Source organism: Canis lupus, chromosome 5 (genome assembly GCF_011100685.1).
Source record: "Canis lupus familiaris isolate Mischka breed German Shepherd chromosome 5, alternate assembly UU_Cfam_GSD_1.0, whole genome shotgun sequence".
Taxonomy (NCBI): Eukaryota; Metazoa; Chordata; class Mammalia; order Carnivora; family Canidae; genus Canis; species Canis lupus.
This window is the reverse complement of record NC_049226.1, coordinates 19504893-19524979: the sequence shown is the minus strand read 5'-3', so window position 1 is coordinate 19524979 and position 20087 is coordinate 19504893. Positions and strand designations below refer to the sequence as shown.

At 42.4% G+C, this 20087-nt stretch overlaps 1 protein-coding gene and 1 non-coding gene across 11 annotated transcripts in view; both read right to left on the bottom strand.

The window, feature by feature from the left end:
* Window positions 1–8077: 8077 nt before the first annotated feature.
* LOC119872049 lies at window positions 8078–8184 on the bottom strand. Its single transcript, XR_005360251.1, has one exon. It is a non-coding gene; the product is annotated as a U6 spliceosomal RNA (small nuclear RNA).
* Window positions 8185–10859: 2675 nt separating this feature from the next.
* USP28 (ubiquitin specific peptidase 28) overlaps window positions 10860–20087 on the bottom strand; it is a 66069-nt gene continuing 56841 nt past the window's right edge. For 5 of the 10 annotated variants that reach the window (XM_038536120.1, XM_038536118.1, XM_038536119.1 and 2 more), the window contains 9 exons: window positions 19360–19499; window positions 19015–19200; window positions 17859–17954; window positions 16971–17149; window positions 16773–16851; window positions 15493–15572; window positions 14815–14938; window positions 13167–13362; window positions 10860–12104 (listed from right to left, as the gene is read on the bottom strand). In XM_038536120.1, coding sequence (XP_038392048.1) covers window positions 11929–12104; window positions 13167–13362; window positions 14815–14938; window positions 15493–15572; window positions 16773–16851; window positions 16971–17149; window positions 17859–17954; window positions 19015–19200; window positions 19360–19499 — 1256 coding nt within the window. In that variant the 3' untranslated portion in view covers window positions 10860–11928. The remainder of the gene's footprint in view (window positions 12105–13166; window positions 13363–14814; window positions 14939–15492; window positions 15573–16772; window positions 16852–16970; window positions 17150–17858; window positions 17955–19014; window positions 19201–19359; window positions 19500–20087) is intronic. The other 5 variants (XM_038536122.1, XM_038536123.1, XM_038536124.1 and 2 more) reach the window with 3 other exon arrangements.

Below are 20087 nucleotides of genomic sequence, written 5' to 3'. Positions count from 1 at the left end.
TCTGACAAATGTGTTTTTCTCATTTAGATTTTACTTGTATAAAATGTTTTTAAACTAATAACATTAATTGTATACCTGATTCATTACTAAATATATTGCAAAATTGCTTCTATCATAGGAAAAACCTAGTGTGACCAGCCATTGTAGATGTAATGCTGTGGGGCACCTGGGTGGTTCAGTAGGTTAAGCATCTGCTTGTGGCTCAGATCATGACCTCGGGGTCCTCGGATCGAGCCCCGAGTTGGGCTCTCTGCTTAGCGGGGAGTCAGCTTCTCCTTCTCCCTCTGCCCCTCCCCCCTATTCACGCTCTTTCTCAAATAAATAAATAAAATCTTCAAAAAAATTCTGGACAATATGTCTTGGCAAATGAAAACGAACTATTGGTCCAGGATAATACCTTGAGAGGAAGCTTCCTTGTGTTTATTTTCCTCCTCAGGTACACAATTTGAAGGGGGGTTTCACAATATATCTGTGTGGTTTTGTAGATTCTTACTATCCCAGAAGGGAAGATATATTCCCCTTTCTGCTATATTATGAGGCTGTGGGTGGTCAGCTCTGTCTTCCCAGGATGAAGTTAAGAAACAGTGTGAATGAGAAGTAGAGTGAGCAACTGTCCTGGTTTGCCCAGAACTGGGCACTTTCCATGCTAAAGCTAGGAAAGTCCCAGGCAAATCGATGACCACCAAATGGCTGTGCCCAAGAAGTGCCCAATGTGGGTGGGTGTGTGGAGAAAATTAGCAGTTTCTCAGAAATGTCTTTTACCTATACAAAATGACGTTATAAATCCTTTAAAATGGAACTCCAACGTCAGCAGATCTACCCAGGCAGTGGCTACAAATAAAGTCCCCTTCATGACCATGATCCAAGTTCCTTTGCTTGTCCCACCTGCTCTGCCAGGCCCTCAGGCTGACTACCTCACCCCTAGGTCTTTCTCAGGCATTTGTGCAAGTCCTCAAGGAGAAGCCTCATGCTTACTCATAAACCTGTGTGTCAGCTGAAATCACCATGCATTACCCACCCTGTTTCTCTCACTGCCATCTGTCCCCCACTCCCTTAACCAGTCGATAGAGTTGACAATTCCTGTAGGAGAATAAAGGTTCTGGCTCCCAATGTCCCCAAGCAGGTCACTTCACCAAGTTCAGAGGCATGCCGGATTACTTGCAGGGCTGGGGAAATGCCTTTCCCTCCAAGCTGGTGCTTTCCCTCCAGCTTCACCTGCTGAGCTCTGAGGCAGCACTGCTTGTTCTCCATCAAGTAGCCTGGCATATTCAGATGGCTGCTGCTCAAGCAAGAATGCACACACCAACACAAGTATACATAAGTTTGCCAGCATAGGCCAAGCCAATTCCCTCCTTAGAGAAATAACATGAGTTTTTTGTTGTTTTCCTGAGAAAATGAATCTTTTCAGGTGCAATTTTATCTTCAGCAACGTTTACCGTCTTACACAGAGTGGGGTTCTCTCTAGGAGTCATACTTTCTCCAGATGCATGTCCTTAGGTCTATGTCCACTTGATGTACACAAGCCTAAATGTATCTAAGTCCATGACCTTAGATAAATAAATTTCTGAGCATAAAAGGGCAGTTTGCACCAAAGTCATATTCTGGCTTTCTACGGTTCCAATGCCCATTTTGTCAACTACTCCCTCTCGGGAATGAGGCTCAAATACCCAAGAGTTACACTTGAATCGCATGGGATCTACAGGATGGACTCATCATTCATCCATCTGGTCATTTATTCATTCACTTAACAAATGCACTAAGCACCTACCATATACCCAGCATTGTGATAGGAACCAGGAATAAAATGGTTAAAGACAAAATTTATCCCCTCCTCCAATACAGGCAAATAAGGGAGACAAACATTAATATGAGAGATCATTTGCTAAAGGGAGATTGTAACCATGACAAACTTTACGAATTTGGAAGGGTACATGCTTCTATAAGATCATGCAATTGGAGAAATTGTAACCTAGTCAGGGAGTCATGGCTGGATACCCTAAGGAAGTGATAACTGGCTAAAAGCTGAAGGATGGAGAGCAGTTCTGGATGAAGAGAGGAGTGTAGAAGGCAAGGTTAGTGAGGTAGGAAGGAGCCAGATCTTGCAGAACCTGTAGATCACATTATGGAGCATTGTCTCTATTTTTGGGACCACAGGAGGCCGAGCAGGTGCCCAGGAGTAGGAACTCAGCTCCCGGGTGACCACAGCTCTACCCACTCCCTCTCCTCTCATACCTCATCCCCAGTTTCCCGATTACACAGTTGTGTAGGGTTTCAGAGTTTATAAAACATCTTCATGTATCTTGGTAGCTTTATTTAACACATCATGAGAGTTGTTTTTGAGGTTGGGAGAGCAGATATTATTTGTTTTGCTAAAGAGGAAATTGAGATTCAGAGCATTTGGGCAACATGCCCACAGTGAGTCATTAGCTGATCACGACTTGAATCCAAGGCTTTGATGCCAGGGCAGTCTTTCTTCACCCCATCCTATTGCTTCATGAAGATGGGTTGCTGAGACAATCTGCCAAACCAAAAGAAAAAACTAGCACTGGAGCAGAAGAAAAAAATCAAAGACCTACAAAGAAAAATATTGTCCTTTGTGCTCTGTTGAGACCTAAACAGGATTTTTGTTGCCAGGTGGCTCACCTGTTCCTGCTGGTGGCTCACAGCGCTTATCCTAATCCCATGTTTGCAGGTGCTAATAGTATGCTTATCATCAGCACGTGATTATGGCTTCCACTGCCAAAACAAAACAAAACAAAACAAACAAACAAAAAACCCCACAAACTACAAACTAAAGATTTGTTAAGAAAATATTTTGTCTTCCTCATTCTTCTTAGAGAGGACACAAGGCATTTTTTAAAAATGGGGATGGGTTGGAAATTGTTGATTGATTCCCCCAAATAATCAACAGCATGTCACTCCCAGAAGGAAATGTAAATCCACTTTTAGAGAAAGAGTCTGAGGAGGAAGATGTGTTTCACTTACAACTCCCACTGTTTTCATCTACCTGTTTTGTAGGGGAAATAATGAGAAATAAAAATAGAAGTAATTAAATCTTCGACTCAGCCTTTTCTCGTAAAGACGTGTGGCATATTATTCTAACATTAGGAACATTTCTTTTTTGTGATTACCCATAGAGAGCTGTGTTGTCATGTGTATTAGAAACAGCAAAGGACACCAGTCAATCAGAATTCCGAATCAAAAGCTTTTATTATGTGCAAAGCATTGTACGAAAATAACTCAGGGGCTCCTCAAATTTGATGTTGTTAGAATTGGATGTGTCTCAGTGCTGTCTTCTCCAACAGCCTGCCTTTGGGTCTGAAAATTTCACCATTAGCAGATAAGGCATTCCAGAAGGCCTCTAGTAAAATACTCATCTGTTGGGGATCCCTGGGTGGCTCAGCAGTTTAGCGCCTGCCTTTGGCAATCCTGGAGACCCGGGATCGAGTCCCACGTCGGGCTCCCAGCATGGAGCCTGCTTCTCCCTCTGCCTGTGTCTCTGCCTCTCTCTCTCTCTATCATGAATGAATAATTAAATCTTTAATAAAATAAAATAAAATACTCATCGGTTACTCTTGTTAGCCTCTGAGACTAGATCTAGAGAAAGCATCCTAAGGGAAGCCAATGTGGATTAGACACATTTTGGGATGGGAGAGAAGTCAGAAATAGTTTCATGAGTTTCTGGATGGTAATGTGTCTTAGCAGGCAGGACTAAGACAATTATGACAGTTAGGAAAATGTTTGTAGTCACTGGCCTCGAACATAGAAACAAAGAACCTGGAAGTCACTTTCCACTCTACTAATTGATGGATTAATTTTTTAAGCCATTCTTTTTGCTATTCCATCCATGTTTATAAAATGTAGAATGGACTTCTCTGTTGCCCAGAATTTTTAATAAAGCCTCAAAGTCAAGTCCCATGGGTGCTATGTGTCCCATATTCCAAAGAGAGAGGCTCAACACACTGCTTCTAAGAAGGGGCCAACCTGGCCAGCCCCACACCCAACAGACTACATAAGAGAAGCGCACAGATTCATTAGGGAGGATTCTTGGAAGGGAATTCATAGCAACTGGTGGGTATTGTGATGTTCCCTACCCATCCATGTGAGGAAGAGGGTGGAGATGGATCTCAAGAGAACCACACAGAGATGGGGGTTCTTTCTAAGAGGGAAGACAGTGTCTGAAACACACTCATTCCACACTTGCTGCCCTCAGGATGATGCCCAAGAAAGTTCTTGAGAGAACCTGCTCTGTGTTGTGGAGGCAGAGAAGGGTACCTGATGCCTACTAGGGCAGTATGCAATAGGAGGCTGGCCAGAGGGGCACAGAGGCAGCAGCTGCACTTGGCCTTTTCGGGAGGAGGGGGGTGAGCTTTCCACAGCCCCAGTGGATGCGGGGCAGGCAGCCTGGGTGACACAGTCTCAGAGCACTGTTGGGAGGGGTGAATGACTTAACTAGGAACTTAAAAGGTCTGTAAGAGGTCAGCCAGGAGGTCCAAAAGCCACATCAAAGGACAGCGTGGAGGTTTTCTACAGGGTTCTCTGGAGAACCCATAAAATACCTGACACAAGAGCTAATTAATAATCGCATTCCTGACATAACAAAGGATGTTTGAGAACCAAGAGAATATTTACTGTTTTTATGTAAAAAGTAGACACTATCCTTTGCCTTCTTTTAAAAAGTCTCCTCCCCCAGACTCTAGGGGAGCCAGACGTTGGGAGGAGGAGGGGCATGGAGCAGAGAGAGTGGAGGAACATTCTGCTGCTCCTTCCCTCCTCTTAGGCTCTGACCCTCAGGCGGCCTGAACTCAGCCAAGAGAAGCACTTAAAAATGAATGAGTACATTTTCAATCTAGGTGGGTCTGGGCTCTGGAATACATGAAAATCATTGTTTTAATACTCCTGCGTGACAAGAAAGCCATACCATCTTCCTGGGATGCTATCAGGGGCAGGGAAGAAGGAGATCCATAGGACTATATTGGAAAGTGGCAGTGGAAAAAAATGAAAGCTATTGACTTGTTCTACCTTATCGAGTTCAAGCCTTTAAATAACATGACTAAAGAAAAAAAATGTATCTGAAACGGAAGAATTAGATAGAGGATGCTGTGATTTTTCTATCTATCCAACATATCCTTTCAACACCTCTCTCCCCGTCAGATTGGCCAATACCAACACTTCTATTTGCCAGAGGCCCTTAGGCATCTACATATGCCTCATTCCTTAGGACTCACCTGCGGGCCCTGTACAGGCTACACCAACCCTTAAAATTCTCAACCCAGACAGATTTCCCTACAAGAACTGCATCTAGGGCTCTACTCACACTGAGTCATTGCTACTTCTCTTTTCTCCTTGACTCTTAAAACATAACTACGAGGTATTTTCCTGTTTTATAGACCAGGAAAACAGGGTCAGCCAGCATCTGTACTCAGGTCAGATTCCGATGTCAATATTCTTTTCATAACATCTTTTTATAAGAGACATTGGTATAGCAGTGATTTATAAATCAGGAAAGCTGGGGACCTGTTCGCCTCAGGGAGGAGATCTGGCTATTCCTTAAGCAGGGACAGTCATGATGACTCAGTGAGTGACAGTGCCACTTTTAGGTCATCACTAGGAAATCTGTCCTTATTGTTAAAATCTGAATGCTAATTTGGGAAGACCATCTCCCACATGCAACAATACCTCTAGCCCACCTTCAAGACTATAGACAGAAAAACTGACCATCCTTCTATGAATATGATTAGCACTAGGACTAAGACTCATCTAATTTTCAAAGCTAACTACTCATAGTTCCTGGGCACCACTTTTGTGCCAGCTTATCAATTCCAAGTCCCCTACATTTTACAGAAGGTTTATCCTCTACTTCTCAAAGTTAATATTCTTGCTCATTATCACAACTTCTCCTCCTCCTGGTATCATAGGGGCAATCAGGCTGATCTTATTTTGAGAAGGGAAAAGACCAGGTCTCTGTCATGTAGGACCTATTCACCTGTCTATAAATGGTCAATAGGAGGTCGAGGGTCCTCATAACTAGCCAACAACCTAATAGGCAACACAACAAGCAAGAGAGTTGAAAGAGGGAAGATATGGAAATGTCCTGAAAATCCCTCTTAAGTGAGCTCTACTCTGACTTGCAGGTTAATAGGTCAGTTTATTGTTCAACAATTTAGAAAGAATGTGGAGAATTTTTTTCAAGGTTCAGAAAAAAGTAACAATGACAAGTAGCTGAGAAGTTGAGCTTCTGAGCAAATTTTAAGGAACTCATATATTTATAGGAATTAAAGGTGAATTATACAGAAATACATTTTTCTGTATCTCTATCAAAGTCAAGTGCAACAAGAGGAATGTTAAAATATATTCAAAAAGCATGAAAGCCTGTAAAGTCTCATTGAAGGAGGATCTATAGCCTTTTTATGAACCCATAGAATTTGGGTGTGTTGACCATGTAAAAGCCACTTTCGTAGCAGGCATAGGAGCTCTTTAAAGGACTGTCAGCTGTGACTGTACATCAAAATCACCTGTGATGCCTTCTAAGCATGAGCAACAGGGGCCCAGACCGAATGTAACAAGTCGGTATCTGCAGGGTTGAGGCTCAGCTGCTGTTTTGTTGTTTTAAGTGACACAGCTGACTCTGGATTGGCAGCCAAGGTTAAGAACCACTGCTGAAGAGCTCTGGATTAAAAAAAGCAGGAAAAGAAACCCACAAGCCCTTACAAAAGGGAGACCTAAACAAAAGCAAAATATAGTTCTCTGAAAAGACTTAATAAACCCCTGATAATACTAACCAAAAAAAAAAGAAGTACATGTCACCCAATATCAGTAATGAAGAGACATCACTAAAACATCATAGATCCTATGGTCATTGAAAAAAAAAATCATGAGGTATTATGAACTTTCTTCTAGTAAAAGAAACACACAATTCTAAGCTTGGATGATTTTAAAAAATGAATTCTTCCAGACATTAAAGAAGAAATAATCCTATCTTATCCAAACTCTTCCAGAATGCAGAAAATAAGAGAATATTTCCTAATTCATTCAATAAGGCCAGAATAACCTTGATACCAGAACCTTGAAAAGGACGTATAAGAAAAGGCCAATCTCTCTCATAAATATATATGCAAAAATCCTAAACGAAATATGAAAAACTCTGTGTACATATAAAAATACCACGATCAGTGTATTCTGGGAACACATGGTTGGTGTAGCATTTATTTATTTATTTATTTTTTAAAAAATTTTTTTATTTATTTATTTTTTTGGCGTAGCATTTAAAATTAATAAATGTGGGCAGCCTGGGTGGCTCAGCGGTTTAGCGCCGCCTTCAGCCCCGGGCCTGATCCTGGAGACCTGGGATCAAGTCCCACATCAGGCTCCCTGCATGGAGCCTGCTTCTCCCTCTGCCAGTGTCTCTGCCTCTCTCTCTGTCTCTCATGAATAAATGAGTAAAATCTTAAAAAAAAATAAAAATAAAATTAATAAATGTAATTCACACACGAGCAGAATAAAGGAAAGATCCATGTAATCATTCTAATAGGTATAGAAAAAGCATTTGATAAATTTCAACATCTATTTGTAATATTTAAAAAACTCTTTGCAAAATAGGAAAAGGGAATCTTTATTTATATAATAAATGGAATTTACTAAAAGCCTACACAATGCTTAACGGCAGAATACTGAAAACTTTTCTCTCTGATATTGGAGGACAAAGATGCCTACTACCACAACTTCTATTCAGCATTGTACTGAGGCCCTCAAGTAAGTGTTATCAGGCAAGAAAAATAAATGTTGAAACGAATAAAAGTCATCCTTCACAGATAACATAATTATGCATAGAGAAAATCTTTTAAAACTACTGATCAGGGATCCCTGGGTGGCGCAGTGGTTTGGCGCCTGCCTTTGGCCCAGGGCACGATCCTGGAGACCCGGGATCGAATCCCACGTCGGGCTCCCGGTGCATGGAGCCTGCTTCTCCCTCTGCCTGTGTCTCTGCCTCTCTCTCTCTCTGTGACTATCATAAAAAAACAAAAAAACCTACTGATCAACTGTTAGAAAGTGAACTTATGTCATTGGATACAGAGTTGAAAACATCATTTTCTTTCCAGATTTGTGTCTCATCCTTGCACAGGGACCATGATCACCTTCTCCCTGTTGTTCTAATTCTAGTATATGTGCTGCTGAAGCGAGCAGAAAAATATCCCTTTGTTTCTAGATACCAGCAAAAAACAATTAAAGATATAATTACAAAAATGACATTTAAAATAGCTTGAAAAGAAAAAAAAATAGCTTGAAAAACATTGAATATCTAGGAATATATGGAAGAACTTTATACAGAAATTAAAAGAAAATCTACATAAACAGGATATATTGTGTTCATAGATTAGAAGATGTCAATTCTCTCCAAATTATCTATAGTCACTGTAAACCTAATCATAATTCCTTGAAATCTGTGTCCATGTGTGTATGTGTCAGTGTGAAACTGACAAACTGATTCCAAAACTTATACGGCAATACAAAAAATTAAGGACAGGATAATCTTGAGGATATTCAGAACTGGACGACTGACTATACTGGAAATCAAGACTGATAGAGCTACACGAACTAAGACAGTATGACATTGGTGCAAACAGAAGGGTCCAGAAACAGGCCTCTACATCAGACACTTGATTTATGACAAAGGCACAGCACTGGGAAAAATACAGTAAATGGTGCTGGGTCCATCACCTGAATGGGAAGAGTCAAAAAGCAGACACTTCTGGGAGGTTACAACACAATGTCTTCATGACCTTGGATAGTGATTTCAACAGGGTAAAATAAACATTAACCCTGAAGGAAAAGATTGGGTCAACTGTACTACATTAACATTAAAAAGTTGTTTTCATCCAGCCATCAGGGGTGAAAAGCTAGAGCCAGAGGATCTATGCAATGCATATGTCCAAAAACTGTAAGTGGCTATTTTTTTTAAAACTCCTATAAATCAACATGTAGCAAGTCAGTAAATCCAACAAAAATATAGGCACTTATACTTAATTAGGTATTTCACAGAAGAGAATAGCCCAAGGCCAATAAGCATATACAGAGATGCTTGTCGTCATTAGTGAGCAAGTCCAAATTAAAACAATATCATGCACCTGCCGTAATGGTTAACATTTAAAAAACTCAAAACCAAATCTTGAAAAGGATACAGGGCAACTGGAGCTCATAAACTGCTGGTGGGAGTTTCAGTCGGTATGATCACTGTGAAATTGTCAGGCAGTGCCTAGTAAAGACAGCCCTCTACCTGTGACCCATGTACCCTACGATAAAGCAATTCTGCTCAGTTCATGCCAACAGAAATGCATTCGTGTGGGCATTGAAACACATGCAAAGGACTACTCCTACTTTTTTTTTTAATTTTTATTTATTTATGATAGTCACAGAGAGAGAGAGAGGCAGAGACATAGGCAGAGGGAGAAGCAGGCTCCATGCACCGGGAGCCCGACGTGGGATTCAATCCCGGGTCTCCAGTATCGCGCCCTGGGCCAAAGGCAGGCGCCAAACCACCACGCCACCCAGGGATCCCAAAATGAATGAATCGCCCCTTCTATCCCAGCTCTGCTGCACCAGCCCTTGCCTCTTGTTCCTTCATTATTCAAACTGTTTTATGTGTTTACTTGATACTTCTCTCTTGACGCAAGTAGGGTAAAAATGAGTTTGTAATGCCTTAAGAGTTTTTAAAGGAGCTAAGAAATCCACACAGAAGCAGGTTGCGATTCTGGTGAACCCCAGAAAGTCTAAGCCCAGTGTCAAGGGAATTTATGTTGAGGTCAAGTGCCCTGGCCAAGCCCTTGAAACACTTCAGGTTAAGAGCCATGTAGGTTTCTCCCCACCCCATTTGGGCCCCACCCCCCTACCTCTGTGGCCCTCATGCTGCTTTTCCACAATCCTTTAAACGCTCTTAATCCTTTAGTCCACCTAGTTTGTGGACTCCTTAAGAAACTAGGCTGTACCTAAAGCAGCCAGCAAATGTAAGGAAAAAGAAAGGATTCCCAGCACTGCACTTGGTGGTCTGAGTGGATCCAAATGACAGAAAGTACCCAACACCACACATACATATGTCCCTCTGTTCCTTTCTTGGTCAACTACAGATTCCCAACAGCCCACCAGGAAGTGATGAATGTGGAAAGGTACAAAGCAAAAGATTTTACAAGACCACCAAGGGCAGGTAAGCAGTTGTTTTTTTTTGTTTTTTTTTTTGTTTTTTTTTTGTAAGCAGTTGTTAATAGGCTGCGGAGACACAGGTTAGCTTCCTGGCTTCACTACTTAAGACATCTAGGCCCTTGGACAAGCCAGTCCCATCATCCCAGGGCTGTTACGTTAAGACTATAGCTGTGCACAGTTCTCAAATAATGGTGGAGATTAAAAAGGGAACAGCAAATGGTGGTCCTTGGAATCTCAAGCAGCAAAGCAAATCAACGGTAAGAAAATTGGTCAATTTCCCATGAGACAATTATCTTGGCAGTGAGCTTTGAAACACAAAAGCACCTCTGAAATCCTGTAAAAGATGGCCTACCCCTAATTTAGTCAAAATGGAAGAAAGTCTGTTTTAAGAGAATACATTTTTCCCCCTCCTAAATTCGACAAATTATAAAGTAGATGGGCCTACGGGCGGCGCAACAGCAAATGCGATGGAAAGCGGCAGTCACCACTAGGTGCTGCTCAAGAATCGGCTGTAGCCTGTGTCCCCCCCCTCCTGTCAAGACTCTCAACCCTGTCACCTGTTTTTTGTTTGTTTGTTTTTTCTCGAAAACGACAAACTTGACAAATGCTTACTGAGTCTATTTCCGGAAAAATGTGTGTTTAAATGAAAGCCATTCCACACGCCAAAGGTACAACAAATACTTTTATTGCACATTTATAAAATCTGCATAGTTGTATCAAGTGTTCTTCCTGCCTACTATGCTCTCATTCATGTTAAAATTTGGTTGAAACACGTATCCAATCTGGAACCTTTTAAAAATGGTCAACAGGGGATATTTCTCTCTCTACATATACATATATATAGATTTTTCTTTTCTTTTTACAAACCCATATCCCTTATCTTTTAGAAGCAAAAAAAGGGGAGGGGTATTCAAATGTTTTTTTCTTTTTTTGGGCCAGCAGCAGCCTTTGACATCTATTGTTGACGATTTTTGGATGCTACAAGATTTTACTGAAACAGTGAACAACTCTCACAATGCTATCGTGACTCAATCATGCTTCATGACGCCGTTCTGTCTACGGTCCTTAGTGCTTTCCTTTCTTTACTCAGGACTGAGTGTGAGGTTTTCTGGTTTATTTAAAAATATAAAAATAAGGGAGAGAGAAGAGAGGAAAGGCAGCTTTCTTTTGACTTTGCAGCATCTTGCTGCCACATGCCCTTATATTTCTACCCACATGTAAAAGGGCAGCAGTTCATCAGCAACTCACTGTCATCTCCTGTCAAGAGACAGGCGAGGTTTAGATTTCTCATCTCTTGCAGTTAAGAACTTTTAAATGTCACCTGTATTTGATAAAATAACTAGTAGCTGTTCATCTGGTTCAGGTTCTGATGGATCACCCTTGTATTCACTGTCAAAAATATTTATGCCTGAAGGATAATTTTAAAAGTGGCAAGAGGCTTACAAAAGCCCAGGCACTTTTGAAGGTACAAGAGTCATTTAAGGTCTTCTGACATAATTCAATACCTTAATACAATGGTTCTTGTCTTTTTTTAGTGAAATTGCTTTTATGATTCTGTACCTAAAAAGTGCAATTTTATTTTCAATCCTTCTTTACACGCAGAGCATGGTTGGGTCTGGATCTGAATCTTACTTTCCCACCTAATCCCTTCCCCAGGGTAAACACTGTGACAACAGACTTCTGTGCAACAGGCAGGCAGCCGGAGACCAAACTGGACCTTGACCATGTGGGGGCTTATTTCACTGTCACAGCTGAAACCCCCTGAATTGACTCCATGACAGCTGCAAATCGGCTACAAAGGTCATAGGGAGAATTAGGTCGAATAGTTGGAGGCTCCTTCAAGACAATGATTTCTGCAGAAGGATCTAGTAGCCTTGGTAGAAACTCCCCTAAGCACAGTTGTAGATTTTCTGTGGAAGGAAAATGAATGGTTACATATACAGCTAAACAGTTCTCTGAGTACAAACTAGTTAAGTCTGCAACTATAATGGGAAAACCTTCCATAGAGCCCACTCATTCTCCAACCTCAGAGGTCAGAGCATGGTGCTGGCCAGCTAACAACAAATGATGATTCCTTAAGTCCAAACCAGGAACAAAGAATACTTGGCCAAATAAACCAAAGCACTAGGTCACTGCTTTAAGCCATGTGATGTGTGACAGGATAACACTAAATATTCATTTCATTGTCAGGCCTTCTAATGTATCATCCTTTTAAAACTTGAGAAAGTGGATTTGATACTCTATGCCATTAACACAATAGTGCTATTTCCTTTCAATGATTAAAACATACTAGCGTGTACACATGACCTTAAGTAAAGCTCTACCACATAGTCCACAGAAAAATTGAAGACCTTAAAAGGAAATTTGTAACTACTAATTATAGAATTTTCCAGTAAATATTATAAACATGAATACTTTAACAAGTCAATAGAATATCTTTACATCAGTGAGAAACTAACAAAGAAGCTTCATGTTAGAACATATACCAACTTTCTATGTCTATCAAAACTCACCCAAACTCTTTGGCACCCTCTCCAAAATGCTTTGGACAAGCAAGGCTATTCCACTTACCATTTTATTAATTCTGATGGCATCATAGCTAATAAGAGGTGTTCTGTCTTACAATTTCAAGTCATGGGAAAGTTTAGTTATGGCACCACCAGGCTTGACAGATCAAAGAGTAATACAAGTCTGACATTCCCAGAGAAGGGTAATTTTTTTGAACAGGGCTTGCAGCCAGGCTGTTTGCAGAAGTGCTTTAGTGGCCACAGAGGAGGTAAGGGAAGCTAACAGGGACAAAGGTCTAGGATCCTATCCCTTGTTTCACTAGAGCAGATCCACTTTTAACTCACTTATAGGCTTCAATAATCCTTTAAAAAGGTTTGATAACCAGGGCTGTAGAGTGAAAACACTGTCATTTCTAAAACTGTGAAGAGCCTCAGAAGTTATTGCAAGTGCCAACAACAACATACCAGCAATATCTTGCCCAAGGTAAGAGCACCAATGGTTTCTCATGATCTCAATGGCATGTAGGTCATCCTTGGAGATGTCATTATTAATGATAAGGTGAATGCAGGGAATGATCAACTCATTCATCACGTTAATGCCCTCTGTTACAGAGTGGTCATCGTTTGTTTCAAAGAGAGAAGCTGCTTTGGCATTCAGCTCCTACGGGTAAAAGGCAGATTGGGGGGGAAAAACAGTCTGAAACAGATAAATACCTATTTCAGAAGAGCCTAAACAAGTGGTTCCCAAAATTTACTGCATGTTGCCTGGGAATCTTTACAAACTACTGGTGCCCCACCCCCGAGCATGCTGATTTGATTGGTATGCAGGTGACTGGGGCACTAGGGTTTTATTTAAAAGCTCCCAAGGTGATTCTAATGCAGCAAGGACTGTGATCCATTTACCTAAACTTGCAAGTCAAGGTCTTGCCTATCATTGTTTCTACTAAACTGCTCATTCAATGGCTCTCAATCTCCACTGAGCATCGGAATCATCTGCAGAAGATACGCTGATGCCTAGGCCTCTCTCCAGAGCCTCTGGTTTGACAGTCTGGGGAGGAGTCACCACAGGGTGAAAGTTCCCTAAGTGACTCTAACACACACTGGGGGTTGTGAGCCCATGATGCAAAGAACTTCAATCACTATTACCACCGACCAACGGAAGATGAGCAGGACTTTCAAAATGTAATCTGTACTTGGTGATTTAAAGCATAATAAAATTCAGACATCACAGCTACAAGTCCTCTTTTTCAGCTCCAAAACGCCCTGCCACATCCTCTAACTGAAGCAGAAATCAAGGTATAAATCAGAAAATGAAACTCTTGAGATGAATATGTGTCATGACTTAATCTCTTCCATCTGGTGTTAACAAGGCAGCAACAGCAATGTTGGCTGGACTCTTCTCAGGAAGAGCAATCGTGAAGGATGTCAGGGAGGACAAATCCAGGCTCCCAATGTGGGGAGAAGCTTGCCTTTTGTGGTTCTCTGAAGGACAAGTACCTGTCCAAACCCTTGGAGAGGCAGAGGGCATCCAGGTCTGCCATTCTCCAAGAGGCCAAATGCCAAAGAGGCCAGGCTAGACATTCAGTGCTGTAGGACCGTGAGATTAACAGAACAGCAGGACCAAGTCTTATGGTTTATACCTTTTTTAAAAAAAACCCGGAGTCTCTTAGGGGTTGCTAAAATTCCCATCTACTAGCTTAGCAGGTAGCATTGCACAGAATGTAGAAAAAACACTGCATTCCTTCAACATGTATCTGTTGCATGCTTACGATATGCCAGGCACAGAGAAAACAGCAAAATAAGAAAAGGGTCTGTGCTTGAATTCACAATCCAGCAGAGAAGCAATGTAATGATAAACACCATAATGCAGTTGTACATAGAGGGCACAGAGAAAGGGGTAACTGATTCTTGTCCTAAGAAGGGGCTAAGGGAGAAGGATATCCATTTAAGTAACTTAAAATAATCTGTTTCAATTTACAGCTGCTCTCAAGAGTCTAGAGAAATCTAAAACCTATCGAAGATTAGTTTTTAAGTTGTATTTCTTTGTGGCTTCAAGGAACAGAGATGAGGACAAAATAATAAAGATCGTTAAGGCTTAATGAGCAGTACACACCAGAAGGCATTTTCTTCGGTACAGAGCGATGACCGATTCCTTCACCCCGCGGCGGGGCCCCTTTGTCAGCAGAGCAGCATTGCTCTGGTAGGCATAGACCAGGTAGGACAGTGCCTCTTGGTACCTTAAAGAATGGTAGATCATCAATAGCTGAGTGCTCCTTTCTCCAAAACCCAGGGCTTCGACCCCTCTGTCCCCCAGTGCAAACATTTACATGGCTGCAGTTACAGCCAAGTCCTCAGGACAGAAGCAGTGCAGTGCCCTGGGAAAAGCCAGAGGCCCAGAGACTGCAGTCACTCTCAGCTCTTCTGCAAACTGGTCAAGAAACCCAAAGCAAGCCATGAAACTTCCCTGGGCTTCCTGGATTCTAAACCAAAGGCGGGGACTGTGTGATTACTAAGGTCCATTCCAACTCTAAAATTCATTTTCTGAGTTCATCTTCATTTATCACAAAGAAAATCTGGCCATTACGTATCCTCACCAACATATCTACCACTGCCTGAAGGATGGCCTACCATGTGTGTTCAGTGAAACAGTGGGCAAGGCAGGGGTGCCCTGGTGCGTGGGGCAGGAGAGGGGATGCGCGGCCACAGTTCTTGGTATTCCCAGGTGGGCATCTGTGTGGGTAGTTAAGAGGGTCGTGACCAATAATCCAAAAGACATAAAAGGCCCACATACTTTCCTTTCTGGTAGAGCTCCAGGCCTGTTAGGAGATACACAGACACTTTCCGAAACAAACTATAATCTTCATGCCACTTCTGAAAAGGAATGAATGCCATTAGCGATTACGGTCACCATAAACATCACTACCCTTCCCACCATGGTAAGTCTGACACTGCGTACAAGTGCTTATCCAGCACTTATGGCCAGGCACAAAAATCACAAACACAAGAGCTTTCTGATCATGACATAGTCACCATTTACAATAAAGTCCACTGTTGACCTTAATTTTCAGTGACCTGTTAGTTCTTCTGAGGAACAGAAATATTTATTTCATGTGACCTTTAGAATGTATTATCTTAATTTCCAACACCCCCATCAAGGTCCTGCAGCTCTGGTTTAAACAGATGCCTGTCGGGCAGCCCCAGTGGCGCAGTGGTTTGGCGCTGCATGCAGCCTGGGGTGTGATCCTGGTGACCCGGAATCGAGTCCCACATCAGGCTCCCTGCGTGGAGCCTGCCTCTCCCTCTGCCTGTGTCTCTGCCCCTCTCTCTCTGTGTCTATGAATAAATAAACAAAATCTTAAAAAAAAAAAAAAAAAAAGATGCCTGTCGAGTTCTGACAAAATTGTGCACCTTCAGGAACCACCGTAGGACAAGGCCGTTCCAATTACACAGAATGACACTCAGCTCAGCAGGTGTCAGAGGCACACTGGGTGTCACAAAGCACTGTTTCACTTCTAACACAATGCTTTTGGGGAAATTTGTATTTATATATGCATTTTAATGAACGGAAATTTCATTTCAAATATAGAAATATAAAAAGCCACACAATGATTTTAAAACAAACCAAAACCAGGAATCAAGGCTAAAGTAGGTATTAAAAGGAAACGAAATGTTAATTTATTCTTTTTTTTTTTTTTTTAAATTTTTATTTATTTATGATAGTCACAGAGAGAGAAAGAGAGAGAGGCAGAGACATAGGCAGAGGGAGAAGCAGGCTCCATGCACCGGAAGCCCCATGTGGGATTCGATCCCGGGTCTCCAGGATCGCGCCCTGGGCCAAAGGCAGGCGCCAAACCGCTGTGCCACCCAGGGATCCCGAAATGTTAATTTATTCTAACAGAAAAACGGAACAAAGAAACAGGTTATTGAGGGTCAGAAAAGATCATTTATCTATTCTCACCCACTTGTGGTTTTTGGGGGGTTGGGTGGGGGCAAGTCAGTTTGCGATAACACAAAATTGTTAGCTTGGCCTTAAGAAGTAATATTTTGTTTTATAGACTTAAAAGATTTCACCTTGTACTCTTCCATATTCATGTCATCTGGACCAATCTCCTTCAGTTTAGCTTGAGCCACCTTCATGATGCTGATCGATCTGTGTGGGACAAGGGTCAGAAAACTGTGAGGTGCAGGGCACAGCTTTCCCAAAGTCAGAGGAGGTCACGGGGCCCAACCTAGAAGCATTGGGCAATGCACCTGAGCGCTGCATCTCACCTTTCATCATAGCTAAGATTTTTATCTGCAAACTGTTCCAAGAGGGTCCGTTCTACAACTCTCTTGGGTGCCTCATTTTGGAAAAAGTAGACCAGCACATGCTGGAGCCGAGGGTCGCTGTGAGAAGTGGGCGTCTCTTTGGCAAGCTGGTAGAGCCTGGAGTATTCTTCATGGAATGCCTATTAAGGACAAAACTGGTAGTCAGAACAGGGTGCGCTGTGGGGTTCTGCTCACAGAACCTGATGCCTATGGGCTAGAGAGATTCTCGTAACTCCAAGGAGACTTTTGAGAAATTCATATTGGGGAATTACAGAGGCAACCACGGAATCTATAAGTTGTTTGCATTTCATAAGGGTGAGAACTCCTGTGGCACCAAAGATGTACTGCATTCATGAGAAACTCATTTTTCTCATAAGGTTTTAAGAAAAACAAATATTTAGTACTAACTAGCTCAGGCTAACCTTGGGTTCCAAGGACCTGAACTTTTTAAAATGCACATAAATGCAATTTATTCAAGTACCTTAAATTTTATTCAGGTACCTTAAAAAAAATGGCCTACTTTCTTGTTTTATGGCTCCCAAACCATAAAAGCAATGCCTCACTCCCAGCTTTATTAACAGATATCTATCTCCTAAGGACAACAGGAAGTCCCCCAGGCCAGGCCTAACATAGTTGGGCATAGCTCAAGAATGCTATGCTAGCACTGAGGGGAGGCACTGTCAGTATCATGGGAGGGACTGTCCTGTCCATTAGTGTGACTGGAAATGGAGTTTTAGGTGTTACTTGAAGGAAAAACATTCTTCATCCCATTTTTTACCGTCTAATAGAATTATGGTCTTGTTACTATGATACCGGTGGTATGAAGATTAGATTTTTAAAAAGAGATACCTTAATAAGCCCTGCTTCAGACCCATCTCGGTCAAAGGTCTGACGGGCTTTAGCTATGGCCAGGATGACCCCTTGCATGGCGGGGCTCAGCATCACCTACCACAAGAGGGCACAAAACACAGAGAGAAAAAGAAGAGAAGTTCAAAAGAAGACTGAATGGAAGAAAGGTGAGTAGGCTGCTGAAGGGAAGAGTGGCAGTGTGCGCCCATGGGCAGCAACTGCTAGCGGTCCAGATTTGTGCACCTGCCCCCATGCACACCCAAGGCCCCGTCCCTGTACCGTGTGGTGAAAGCTGGCTCAGGAAGAGCTGTTCCTATATACTCTAATTTAGCAGATAAAAAAGAGGGACATCTGAGAGCATCTACAGACGGCACTGCGAAAAAATCAAGCTAAATGATAGCTCTCCCAGGGGAAGTGTCCACAGTGAGAATTTCAGTGGAGTTCTGTAATTTGGCTGCGTATCCCAGTACACAAATATTTTATTAGAGTTCTACTAAAATAATCAGTACGCTTAAAACAGTCTGGAAATTAGGTGATATACAAATATGACTTTATAAAACCAAAACTTTTCAATGATTTAGGAAAAAAAAATATCCCACAGGAATAAAAAAGAACCCCAAGGGATAGGATTCATAACTGTTACATGCAGTGCCAACTGAAAGGGACCAACTGCAAGGAGCTTGGGATCCCACAGCTTCTTCCAAAAGCTTTGGAATCAAAAACTTCAATTCACATTTGTTTTGCTCACTAGACAACTGAAAATTTTATATTTGGAGGGAAAACGATAAACTAATATTTCCAAAGACAAAGGCTCCTAATTTAAAAGGCCTTTTTTTTTTTTTTTGCTCAAAATACCAAAAAAGTAACTGAGTGCTACCCTTCCGAGCCATCTAGACTCTGAGGTGCCTCCATCAGTATACAGTATATGCCTGGGGAGATATATACCAGGCGCAGCATTCAGTGGGAATGAGGCTATCTTTTACAAAACAGCATATAAGGTCAAAACCAGGTGGGCCCTCTTTTCGTTACATGTTTCAATTACAACTATTTGTTCCAATATTAACTATTGCCAAACATCTTAGACAAGTATATCAGTCACAGGGGAAGGAACAGAAGACTGGAGACAGACAGCTGAATCCTGCACTCATCTGTGTACCTCCTCATCATATCCATCTGCATCAGATCTAACCAGAATCCTTCCCACACTGGGAATCTCGACTTCAGAGGCCTCAGAATTAGGCTGGGCGGCAGACTCTGCGTCCTTCGCCTTTGGGGGCTGCTCTGACTGCTCTGCAAGGTTTGTTTCCGGGGGCGGGGGCTTCTCGGGTTCAGCTTCCTGAAGCTGTGGCAGCAGGATGGAGAGAAAGAGTAAGGACAAAACAGGAGAAAGAGAGAGGGACCGGTTAAATGCAGCAGAGACACAGTAATAGAAATGTGAGAAAGTGGCGGTCATGGCTGCGAGCCCACCCCTCCTGAGTGTGGGCTTCTGCATCACTGTCACCTCGCTCAGCGCCGCTTCCACGCCGCTCCTCTCGTAGGCACGCGCGGTATTGGCAATGGCCTGTGCCGTCTGCTCCTTCACGATCACCGCGTGCTCGGATGCCAAGCAGCGGACCCCGTGAGAAGAGGTTGCTGAAGGCTCTGGTAATGAATGGTACAAAGGGATTAGCATCTGATGGTGAGTGACGTCTAGAACACTCTGTGTAAAAGGGCAAGCAAGACAGACACAGAGGTTCATCTACAACCCTTTTAGCAAACATTTAAAGTAGAATCTGCAAATCTCCCCTAGAACCTAGTGACTCAAAGAAATGTCTACTTCAGAAAGAACCCACTGATGGTTTCGGAAAATTGAATGTGCTCCCAACTTTGTCATATTGCTTTACGTTAATGAAGGCTTCTGACAAATGGCCTTCCGTTAGGAAGACTGCCTCTGGGGAATAGGTTTCATAGAGTCTGCTTAGTAATCCTACCATAGCTTCTCCGGCCACCTGGGAAACCATGAAAACCGAACAGATGAGAAGTACAAGGAGCTGGTCTTTCTGCTCTTACTTCTGCTCATCGCAAAGGACACCCTCAAGCCACAAGCTATTCTGTCAAGTTGTGCAACACCAGCAACGCTTCGTGCAACATCAGCTACACTTGGACTATACACAGTGCAGACCGTGGAAGCCCTCAGTCAGTGGAAGCGCCAGAGCTGGCTGACGGGGGGCATGGTGAACACCGCCAGAT